This window comes from Chinchilla lanigera, unplaced genomic scaffold (genome assembly GCF_000276665.1).
Source record: "Chinchilla lanigera isolate Chin_1 unplaced genomic scaffold, ChiLan1.0 scaffold00002, whole genome shotgun sequence".
Lineage (NCBI taxonomy): Eukaryota > Metazoa > Chordata > Mammalia > Rodentia > Chinchillidae > Chinchilla > Chinchilla lanigera.
Genome location: NW_004955403.1, coordinates 45865424 through 45876517, shown reverse-complemented (window position 1 = coordinate 45876517; position 11094 = coordinate 45865424). Strand labels below are relative to the sequence as shown.

The 11094-nt window shown below is 47.2% G+C and overlaps 1 protein-coding gene and 1 long non-coding RNA gene across 7 annotated transcripts in view; one reads left to right on the top strand and one right to left on the bottom strand.

The window, feature by feature from the left end:
- The first annotated feature begins 201 nt into the window (after positions 1 to 201).
- On the top strand, positions 202 to 6412 carry LOC102008048. Its single transcript, XR_259242.2, has 3 exons — positions 202 to 241; positions 631 to 725; positions 5019 to 6412. It is a non-coding gene; the product is annotated as an uncharacterized LOC102008048 (long non-coding RNA).
- Positions 6413 to 9208: 2796 nt separating this feature from the next.
- Positions 9209 to 11094, bottom strand: part of Slc39a14 (solute carrier family 39 (zinc transporter), member 14) — a 39063-nt gene continuing 37177 nt past the window's right edge. For all 6 annotated transcript variants that reach the window (XM_005373657.2, XM_013513825.1, XM_013513823.1 and 3 more), the window contains one exon: positions 9209 to 9785. In XM_005373657.2, coding sequence (XP_005373714.1) covers positions 9639 to 9785 — 147 coding nt within the window. In that variant the 3' untranslated portion in view covers positions 9209 to 9638. The remainder of the gene's footprint in view (positions 9786 to 11094) is intronic.

Here is an 11094-nt window from a genome sequence, read left to right as displayed (position 1 = left end):
GCATACAATATAAGGGAGGAAAAGAGGCTCACTGCCCGCTTCTGCTCTTGTTGCTTTTGCTGTCTTCTGCCACCTTGAAGTGTCGCCCCTGTGCCATGTGCTACCCTGCCTTGGAGCCAACTGATTATGGACTGAAACCTCCACAAACCTCCATAAACCTTTCTTTCCTTCATTTTAGGTGTTGGATATTTTGTCTCAGCTATGAGAGAAAAGCAACCAAGACAGCTGCACAGAGCAAAAGGTATTCTGTAGTGCATATTCTCCAATTTTATATATAAATATATATATATATATTTTTGGTCTTTTTGTGACAGGGTCTTGCTATGCAGTTCAGGCTGGGCTTGAAATCACTTTCTTGCCCAGGCTGGCCTCGAACTCACAACAATCCTCCTGCCTCAGCCTCCTGGGTCCTGGGATTACAGGCGTGCGCCACCACGCCCAGCCTATATATATGTTTTTATTAGTGACATATATTGTATGGACACCACGTACTATATTTTACTTATGTGTTTTATAAGTATATTTAGGGTTCTTTTTTGTTGTTTTTGAGACATGGTCTCGCTTTGTAGTTCAGGCTGGACTTAGAGAGCCCAAGTTGGCCTTGAACTCATGGCTATCCTCCTGCCTCAGCCTCCCGAGTGCTCGGATTACAGACTTGTGCCGCCATGCCTGTGTTGGAACAGAATTTAGCGTCTCTCTCACACCTGCTCTCCAGAATTCTGCAGGTAAGTTGCCACTGGAATGGGATCCTGCTATTTAAAAGGATACATGGGCCAAAAAGAGAACGGAGGACCCCTTTCTTTCGCACGTTGTACGGTATCTTGTCAACTTGCTCCCCCTAGCGTCTGTTTTCTGTATAGCAGGTCCTTCTAAAAGCATCCTTCGCTTAAAGTCATCAAAGGCCTCTGCCTCTCCAGAGGGCTCGGAGCGCTTCCCCCCGCCCCGCCGGGCGCACGGAGCAGTCTGGGCTTGTTTATGCTGAGCACGCTGATTCACGCACACTGCGCTCAAACGCGCCGCGCTTGGTTCTGTCCCAGAGCTCTGGCATCTGCTGGCTCTTGGGCTTGCTCCTTCTAGGTCTTTGCAGAGCTGAGGCTCAACTCCAGTGATGTCTGCCGAGGTCCTTCCCTGACCCCTGCAGCTAAGGGACACCAGTCCGCGGGACCCTCCCTCTTCGCCCTATGGGGACTGTTCTGTGACACTTGTTTGTGTTTGTCCGCCTTGGCTCCTTAACAGGAGGCCTCTGTCCACCCTTCTCGTCCCTTGTCATGACCGTCTGTGCCTGGCACCAAGTAGGAACTCATCATCTCGCTGGATGAATGAATATCGGCTTGTTCTTATCTGGATCGGGCATTGTTAGCTTGAGATACAGCATTTTCAAGCGATCACTCCCTCCTCTCCCCAGCCTGCTCCCAGTGGTAGATGAAATGAGGGTTTTCAAGTATACGTTCATGTGCACTGGGGTTGGGGAAATACTTTTTCAGATTCTCAAAGGAATCCAACAACAACTTTTTTTGTTTTTCTTGAGGCAAGGTCTCACAGCATAGTTCAGGCTGGCAGTGATCCTCCCGCCTCAGCCTCTCAAGTGCTGGGATTACGGGCATGTGCCACCACGCCCAGCAAAAAAATGTTAGTACTAGTACAAAGTTCTAATTGCTAAAGCACTTTCTCACACAGTTCTAATTACATTTAGAGAGAGGTAGTGTGAATTTAGCAATCCTACTTTGTAAAGATGGGGCAGTATAGATGGGTGAAACATTAGAAATCACACAGATTATCAGTAAGGGCCTCACTATGTAGTTCAGGCTGGCCTTGAACTCACTATATAACCCAGGCTGGCCTAGAACTTGCAGCAATCCTCCTGCCTCAGCCTCCCAAATGCTGGGATTACAGATATGCACCACCACATCTGGCCATAACTCCAGTTTTTTGGCGTCAAAATTCTGAGCTCTTTCTGCTCAAGACTTGATAGAATCCAGAACTCAGGAATCAAAATTCTGAGCTCTTTCTACTGGAGACATGGCAGAATTCAGAACTCTGAGGAGAGATTGCATTGGTCTTGGTCTATCTTAATTTGTTCAATAGTCAACACATTTAAATACTTTTCCAAGGACTTTCTCATTTGAGGTAGCTTATACGCATGTGCTAGGTTTTGGGCTTGGGGTGTGTGTGTGGTTTGTATTTTATTTATTTATTTTTAGTACCGGAAATCGAACACAGGACCTTGCACCTGCCAGGCAGGCACTATGCCCCTGAGCTATATCCCCAGCCCTGTGTGTGTGGTTTTTAGCAGGTGCCCTACACTGAGCTACATACCCAGCCCCAAATTAAATTTTTCAGTAAAAAAATTAAAATAAAAATTAAAAAAAATAAATCCAATATCTAGATCAAGACCCTCTACCCACACTTGTTAGCCTGTTTTTGAATGAAACGTTAATATACAAACTAAGGGAAGCAAAAGAATTTTCTACTCAGCTAAGAAGAGCATACGAGCAATTACAAGATAGATTTGTAGGAATGACTATACCTTAAAGCCAAATGAAGATGTCGGGAATCTATTTGGCATTTACTTGATCTTGCAGCTAAAATGTATAATCAACACATCCTACGGAAAAATTCATTTTTTCAAAAATCAGTTTTTCCGCGAAAGAAAAATCTAAATTCCAACTCTCTTTTCCAAGAAAAGGGGCAACGCCCCCCACCCCCCCAGCATTAGGTGGCAGCACATTGCGCTAAGCTATGGTCGCATCTCTACCCGAGGGCTGTGTCTGCAGGACACCTGCAAACAGCTTCAGAAGAGCAGGTTTCGTTAACTTCAAGAAGTTATAGGGAACAGGGCACTTGAAAGAATCTCCCACTCTGGGAAGATCCTCAAGATCAAAAAGATGTCTTCTCCTCCTTCCTCGCATCTCTAAAGACCTACGTCTGTATTTTAGCAGAACCAACACACCCTTTCTTCAGTGAACTGTTTTCCTTAAAACCCACAAGCTTGGCATCATGCGCTCAGCACTCTCTAATGAACTGGCTTGGGTGTTGTGTCATCCTTAGAGGGTGAGGTGTTTTAAACGTCAGCCCAGTGCAGGAAGACAAGTATTCAAAGAGCATTTCGTTCAGAATTACTTCCTCGAAGGTAATCTTGTTAGGGGTCTCCACTGAGAAACTGACTCATAGCTTTGTGTTATCTGTTGTATTTGTGAAAACTTGTTTTGTTGAGACAGGGTGTCATTATGTAGTTTAAACTGGTCTTGAACCATGTAGCTCAGACTGGCCTTGAACCTATGGTATCCTCTTGCTTCAGCCTCAGTGGTGGGATTCAGGTGTGTACCATCACACCCAGTGGAAACTTGTCTTTTGTTTTGTACTGGGATCAGCTGGATAGCCTGGGACACCTAGGCAACTCCCCTGAGCTAGGGCTCCAGTTCCCTTCCAGCCTTTTTCTGAGATAGGGTCTTGCTAAATTGCCCCAGCTGGCCTTGAACCTGTGATCTTCTGGCTGGGATTGCAGGCATGCACCCCCATGCCTGGAAACTTATTTTTTTTTTTAAAGATCTATAAGCAACTGCACTATTTCTATGGTGTAAGAAAACAAAAGTGTAAATAAAGACCAAAATGTATAACGTATTGGGAAATGGGAAAAAAGTGTTCAAATGGGGAGGGGAACCAGGGAGGGGGAGAAGTGGGGGGAGCAGAAGGAAGGGACAAGAAAAAAATGGAAACAAAGCTTTTGTAATAAGGAGAGGGAGAGGGGTCGAAGGGAGGGGAGGGAGATGGGGGGAAAAAGGAAGGAAGATGTATAATGAACAGATCCAAATTCCCTGTGATGAATGTGATCACTATGTATATCTAAAATGTGCCACTAAGATTTTAAAAACACAAGAAAAGAGGGGAGGGCCGGAAATAAAAGATAAGAAAGAAAAGAAGGAAAGAATCGGATCTATAAGCAAACCACAGACATAGACAAACAAAACAAAACACCCAGAGCCCAATGCAAACAGCTCCTGCCTCTTGGTTTGTGACTGCCAGGGTTCGCACACTTCCAGACTACTCCTGAGCTATAATTGGTGCCACCATCTCGGGTCCCACCTGCTGCCGGGGTTAACCATTGCTGTGATACAGGAAGGACAATCTGTTCACGCCTTTCCTTTCGTCCTTTAAAGCAAACCCTGAATAAGCCAAGCCTGGTGTGCATACCTGTAATCCCAGCACTCGGGAGGCTGAGACAGAGGACTACCACGAGTTTGAGGCCAGCCTGGGCTCCATGGTGAGTTCAAGGCCAGCCTGAACTGCATAGCGAGACCTTGACTCAAAAACAAACCCTTGAATAAACATCTGGCAAGAAGAGACTGTGATGTTGGGGAGAAAAATGCCTTTGGCCAGCAGCTCGTAACATATTAAAGGCTGATGAGAACTTTCCTATCTTTCCTAACCTACCTTTCCCGCCCTTGCTATAAAAATGTCATCTGAAAGGGCCATGTGCTATGACTGGCATACACTTGTTCATCCCAGGAGTGGAGAGAGATACACTTTTACAAGGATTTTAACTTTCGCTCTTCAGCAGGCTAGCATTTCCTCTGGATTCTGAGCAGTACAAGACCTTTTAAGCACACAGGCGTTGTTTTTCCATACGTCAAAAGCCTTGCGTCTACATACCGTCTGTCATGTCTTGGAATGGATTTTACTCAAATCAGATCCAAGTGTCCCTGAACGGCGGTGTACAGAGGCAATGATGCGGGAGAACTAGTCTGGGACACCTTTCAAACGTGTGTGTTTCACCTCCCACTAGAAATGTCCCCAGTCGCTTAGCTGGTGAAGAGGATCACAAAGTCAAGGCCTTCATCTTCTTGATGGCCTTTTACTTCTGTCCCAGGAGGCCACAATTCACCTCTCAGAAATTTACGTTTCTAAATAAAGGTGGACCGGGTCAGGAAAATATAAGCAAAACTGCCCAGGACAGGAGTTCCCAAGCCCAGAAAGCAGCCGTGTCACCAGGCCTTCTCATCCATTCTTTTGCTCAGCAGGTGCTGAGATCACAAAAAGAAACCAGATGGATCAAGCCCCAGCCCAGGAGGAGTTTGGTGTAAAAGCAGCAATTCCTATCCAAGTCCTGAAGCAGGCCACAGAGGAACCGAACCCAGGCTGGACAAGCAGTAAAGTGCAGGTGGGAACGGCTTTCCAGAGAAGGAAGCCAAAGAAAGGCGTGACTGGCACTGTGAACGTCCCAAAGGCAGTACTGAGGGAGTGAATGCAACTTAGAAGACTGGGTTCAGCCCCTAGTCCCAAAGGGGGTGGGGGAGAAGGCCAGTAAGAGCCACTTAACATACATTTATTCTTGAGTTTTAAAAAGGGAAGGATGGGCCGGGGATATAGCTGAGGCACAAGCACCTGCCTGGCAAGCACAAGGTCCTGAGTTCGATTCCCGGTACCAAAAAAATAATAATAAATACAAAAGGAAGGATTAGGCAGTAGGCATTTGGGAATCTCAAGAACATGCAGTCATGAGGGTGAACTGTTTCTCCTACCTGACTGCTTATTATTACTGTCGGAAACACAACAGATCTCCTACTCTACCAAGTTGGACTGAGAGTCAGTGTAGCACTCGGAATCTCACAACAGGGGCTTCGTCCCTGTACAGCATAACATGGTTTACAAGAACTAAGCCAACACCAGGAATGTAGCGGTGCAGCGCCTGCCTGCAAGCACAAGGCCCTGAGTTCAATTCCTGACCCACCATGGAAAAAAAAAACTAAGCCAACTTTCCAAAATCTGTAGATTTAAACAAAACAGGGTGATAAAAAGGATTCTTTTTGCGTTGTTGAGGCTGGAAGCCAGGGCCTTGCACATCCAAGGCAAGTGCTCTACCTTGAAGCTACACCCTCGGCCCAAAGCGAGTATTTTTACCAGTGAGTGTGTTATGACATACACGGTTCCTTCCAAAATCCCCAGTAAAATGTTAAGCTACACCTAGTAAAAGAAAGCTGTTAATCAGCAAGACAACAGCGCCACCCTGTGTTAAAACGACCTTCATTACACCCATAATGTTACTGCTAATAAGATCACACAAAGGGATTCTAATTACAGAATATAGCTTTATTTAATCTTACAAATAAAACATTTACAGTCCATATAACATAAGTTACCTTCTTCTCTAATTCTTCTCGTAACACCTGAGTTATTTAAAATAATACTGTGATGGAACTGCAGAACTGTAAAGGGAAATTTATAAAAACAAACCTCTCTCTTTTGCAAAAATCAGATTTTTTTTCCTTATAAAGCAGATTTCCAGCACATTATCATCTCTTTGGAGAAGGACTTACTAAAAATAGATCTCAGGCTACCCAAACAGAAAAAAATTTTTATGTAGTACTGGGGATCAAACACAGGGGTGCTCTATCACTGAGTTGTATCCCCAGCCCCTTTTAAGTTAAGAGAGTCTTACTAAATTGCCCAATCTGGGCTTGACTTGCAGTCCTCCTGCCTCAGCCTCCCAAAGTGCTGGGACTGCATGTGTGCACCACTGCTCCTAGCGCAGAAGTCTTTTTGAAGCCCAAGGTGAAGGACCATTGAGGAATGGCCCCCAGTTGATACTAGACACAGAACACCTTTGGAGGCAAGGACAGAGAAGGAGGTGAGAAGCAGCAGAACCCTGTCCCTGGCTTCTGGCTCCTGCGTGATGTGTTTCCTTGCTGACTTTAACAGACTGGGAGCTGGTCTGGCTGGAAAGAGGCTGAAGGTGCTGATGCCAGGGGAGAAAAGCCCTCTGAACTCACTACCCTGTACACTTCTAATATGTACAAATGCTTAACACAGCAAATTCAATTCATAAACATCAAAAAGAAATCACCACATTGTCAACTCAGGAGGCAAGTCTGTTACGTATGCAATGTGGTCCCCCTACCCCTTCCTCCTAAGGCCCAACTGGGGCTGACCCTGCACCAGTGCCTTTAAAGAAGACTAGTTCATACATGTTGATCAATTTATTCAAGATTAGGTTTCTCTGTTTCTTTTTGTTTGTTTATTTTTGAAACAGGGTTTCACTACGCAGTTCGGGCTGGTCTTGAACTCACTTTGTATCCCAGGCTGGCCTCAAACTCACAGCGACCTTCTTGCCTCAGCCTCCTGAGTGCTGGGATTACAGGTATGCACCACCACCACGCCCAGTTCTAACCTTCTCTCTCAAATTTAGAAACTCATTAACTCTAATTCAGTATTCTACTCCAGAAAAAGAACTTTTTGCTTTTTTAGTAGTACTGAGGATTGAACCCTGAGCACTAATAATCCCCAGCCCTTTTACTTATTTATTTACTTATTTTTGAGACAGGATCTTGCTAAGTTGGCCAGACTGGGATCAAACTTGTAATCTTCCTGTCTCAGCCTTCAGAATGCTGGGTTTATAGTTGTGTGCCATGCCCAATGACAAAGGACATTTTTTAAGGAATGATGGGATCTAGATAGGGAATGCTAAAATTAAACATTTACTACATTAATGTGAGTTAAGTAAGACAAAATCTTCCAGAGCCTTAATTTTTCTTTCTTTCTCTTTTTTGCTTCTGCAGTGCTGAAGACAGAAGCTGGAGCCTTGTGTATGCTAAGGCAAACACTCTACCACTGAGCTACACCCACCATGGATTCTGAAATTGTGCCATTTTCTCCCAGCTCCTGAGAGCAGCTTGAGAATTATAAAACAGAAGAGACAAAGAAGCATTTTAAAACAATACCGACAGAGATGATGCTAAAATAAAGCTGAGAGTCCAACATGCAGGGAATTGGTTCTTTGGTAAAAGTGGACCCCAACTCTACCAGGAGTTGGTACTGACATTCAATCTGGAATCCTGGTGGCTAGATTCCCTCCTCCTTCAGCCTATCCTCAGCCCCACCCAAGGCAGGAAGCAAGATCGGGCAGGAAACTTAACAGTTCTCCTGCTCCTGCTCTTTTCAGGAATGTTCCTGGTTTGAGGGCTATTTCCCAAGAAGAAAAAACGAAATAGATTCTGCTCGGAATCACAAGAGTGGGCAGTGTTTCCGCCGAAGAAGAGAAAAGCTCAGGCACTGGTGATGAACCTGTGCTCTCGTCTGTCCTGCTAACAAACACGGCCCCTGGGCTGCTGTGGGCACCAAGAAAGGCTTCTGGGGACACGGGTTCCCCAAAGTGGCTAAAGAGTCTCGCATTATCAATATGATAATAATAAATCATTCACCTAGTGAATCTGGAGATCAGCTCCCCTTGAAGCCAGGGTTCTGAGGCAGGGGCTCCACAGCGCCCGAGGCCGGCCTGTAGTGCTGGAGACAAGCACACCGTCCTCTTTCCGGAGGATCAGAGCAATTCATATGGGGGCGAGCCAGGACGCGTCACCCAGACAGTGACAGCACCCCAAAGCCAGGCTGAGTTTCTGACCTCACTGTCTCGCGCCCCCTAGTACTCACACTTGGCGTTTATGTCATTAGCAGGTCCTCAACTCGGCCTGCACCCATTCCGCTACTGCTCTCCCTGTCACCACCATAAACAGCTGCGCTCTTCCTCTACCAGTTGGCTTGCCAGTCTGCGGCAGAAGTCTTGATCGGGGCAGTGAGTCTGTGCAGTCTCTCCTCTAATACAAACATTTTATTTTGTTGTTTTTGTTTTTTGAGACATGGTCTTGCTGTGTAGTTCAGGCTGGCCTTGAACTCACTATGTAGCCCAGGCTGGTCTCAAACTTGCAGCAATCCTCCTGCTTCAGCCTTCCCCGTACTGGGATTACAGAGGTGTGCCACCATGCCTGACACAGGAACATCTGAAGTGTGCTCAAAATGTGCTTGTAGAGAGGCAGCTAAACAATCTCTTAGAAGAAGGTTGCTGGGAAGAGGAGGTGGGAATCAGCAAAATCAACTATTTTCTCCCAGGGCTCCTGCCCCTCTCTACACTGTCAGTATTAATGTGGAAGAGGAGGAGGCCTGGGCAGCTGCCCACTACGCTGGCCCGACCAGACAGCCAGGGGACAACAGGGTTGGACAAGAACAGCATCCAGCATCCCAGTGGGACCAAGTGAGCACCCAGGCTGGCCCCATGTCACTGTTTCTCCGCCCCTGTCACTCAGGATGGTTCCCGCCTCTCCTGCCCTACTCACCTGCTCTGAGCTTTGGTTGTCTGAATGAATAGGAAATAAACAGAGTCTGAAAATAGTGGGGGAGGGATCCCTGTCCCCTGCCCTTTCTTTGAAGAGCAGGAGACCCAAATCAAAAGGGACAGCTTGAGGTCCAGGATGCAATTTCGATTCGCAGGCCCCCAGGGTTCACCTGCTGAGGTTTCTACCCAGGCTATGACCGCTGCTGTTTTTACACTGCAGGGTCCAAGAGGCCAAATCTCATGGTGTTGCTTCCGAGGGAGATCAGAGTAACCAGAGAGAAAGGGAGAGGCTTGTCCTGTGTGCGACACTCGGGTTCCAGCGTGACCGTGAGGAAGGAGCAAGGAGAGGGGCGAGGCACTACCTAGAGAATGGCTACCGCGCGGCTCGCTTTCTGGGACACAGCCAACATCCGCACACAGGCGACAGTCCACGGCGGCGTCTAGCGCTGCCCCTTCTGTGTGCCGCGTGCGTGGCGAGTCCCCGGCAGGGACAGGCAGCCCAGCGCCTGCCTTGCGACGTCAGTGGCCCCGCAGGGCCCTACCCGATCTGGATCTGCCCGGAGTACATGGTGAGGAGCAGCATGATGGTAAAGCCAGTCAGGAGGCCCAGGTTCTGGATGACAAAGGGCACCAGGGTGCTGCCGCTCCTTTCGTCCTCCTGGCAGACCTCGTTCATCTCGGGGAACTGGAGAGGGAAAGAGAAGCAAGAGCCGAGGCTCCTTGTGAGACCTGCAATCGGGCAGCTCAGCGAGCACACAACACTGCCAAGTGGGCCGTGGGGAAAAGCGACACTCGCAGAAGCCGGAACTTGCGTGCGACGCCTTTCCAGGACGGCTACCTCGACTCGACTACCCCGGGCGAACAAAGTGCTGGGCACCCTGAGGCCCTGGACGTGTTTAGATGCTGGCTGAACTCTAAAAACACTTGGAAAGATCGTTTTACTACCAAGACATTATTGCTACCTCCTGGAGAAACTAAGCAACTGTGTCAGTGGACAGAACGGAGACACAAGGTGGCTGGGATTCAAAGCCTTGTGCTACTAGGCCGGCGAGGCACGTGATGCCTCTGAGACCCAAGCGAGGCCGAGAACAGGTTCGAACCGCGCGGCGGGCTCCCGCCCGAGGAGGGAATCCAAACGTTTCCCTCGAGAAGGCTGTGTGCAGGTTCAGCACTCCAGGCAGCTCATCAAAAATATTCTTTCCACGCAAGGTGTGGCGGTGCACATCTGCAATCCCAGCACTTGGGAGGCTGAGGCAGAGGAGGATCACTGCAAGCTCAACACCAGCCTAGGCTACACAGTGAGATCCTGTCTCAAAAAACCAAAACCAAGAACCTTCCTAAAAACAAAGCCAACCCCTCAAAAATTATTTCCAACAGATAGGTAGAACTGACAAATAAATATGTATAGCAAAGCATTTTCTGTATATAGGATATAGAGGATATATACTTTAGTTTATTGAGACACGGTCTTGCCATATAGTTCAGGCATGCCTTGAACTCACTCTGTAGCCCAGGTTGGCCTCAAACTCATACTGATCCTCCTGCCTCAGCCTCCCAAATGCTGGGCTTACAAGTTTATGCCACCATGCCCAGCTATATATGAGGATATACTGTATAAGGAAAAATAATTCAGATAGGCCAATGACTACATCATGCCAACAAACAAGGAAAGGAGTCAACCTTCTCAGTTATATAAAAGATACCACCAGACAAGTTGAAAACTCAAAATCTTTAGGTGGTTCATATCAGTGGTAGGGGCAGAAGGGAGTATACAGTTTCAGATACTGCTAGCTGTTAACAGAAGAAGGTTAAGCCCTTTTGAAAAGTTATTAAAAGCCTAAAGCCAGCGTCAGTGCATGGCACATGCCTGTAATCCCAGCACTGACCAGCAGCACAGCGTCTGCCTGGCAAGTGCAAGGTCCTGAGTTTGATTCCTGATACAAAAAAAAAAAAGAGGCTGAGGCAGGAGGATCATGATCATGAGTTCATGGTTG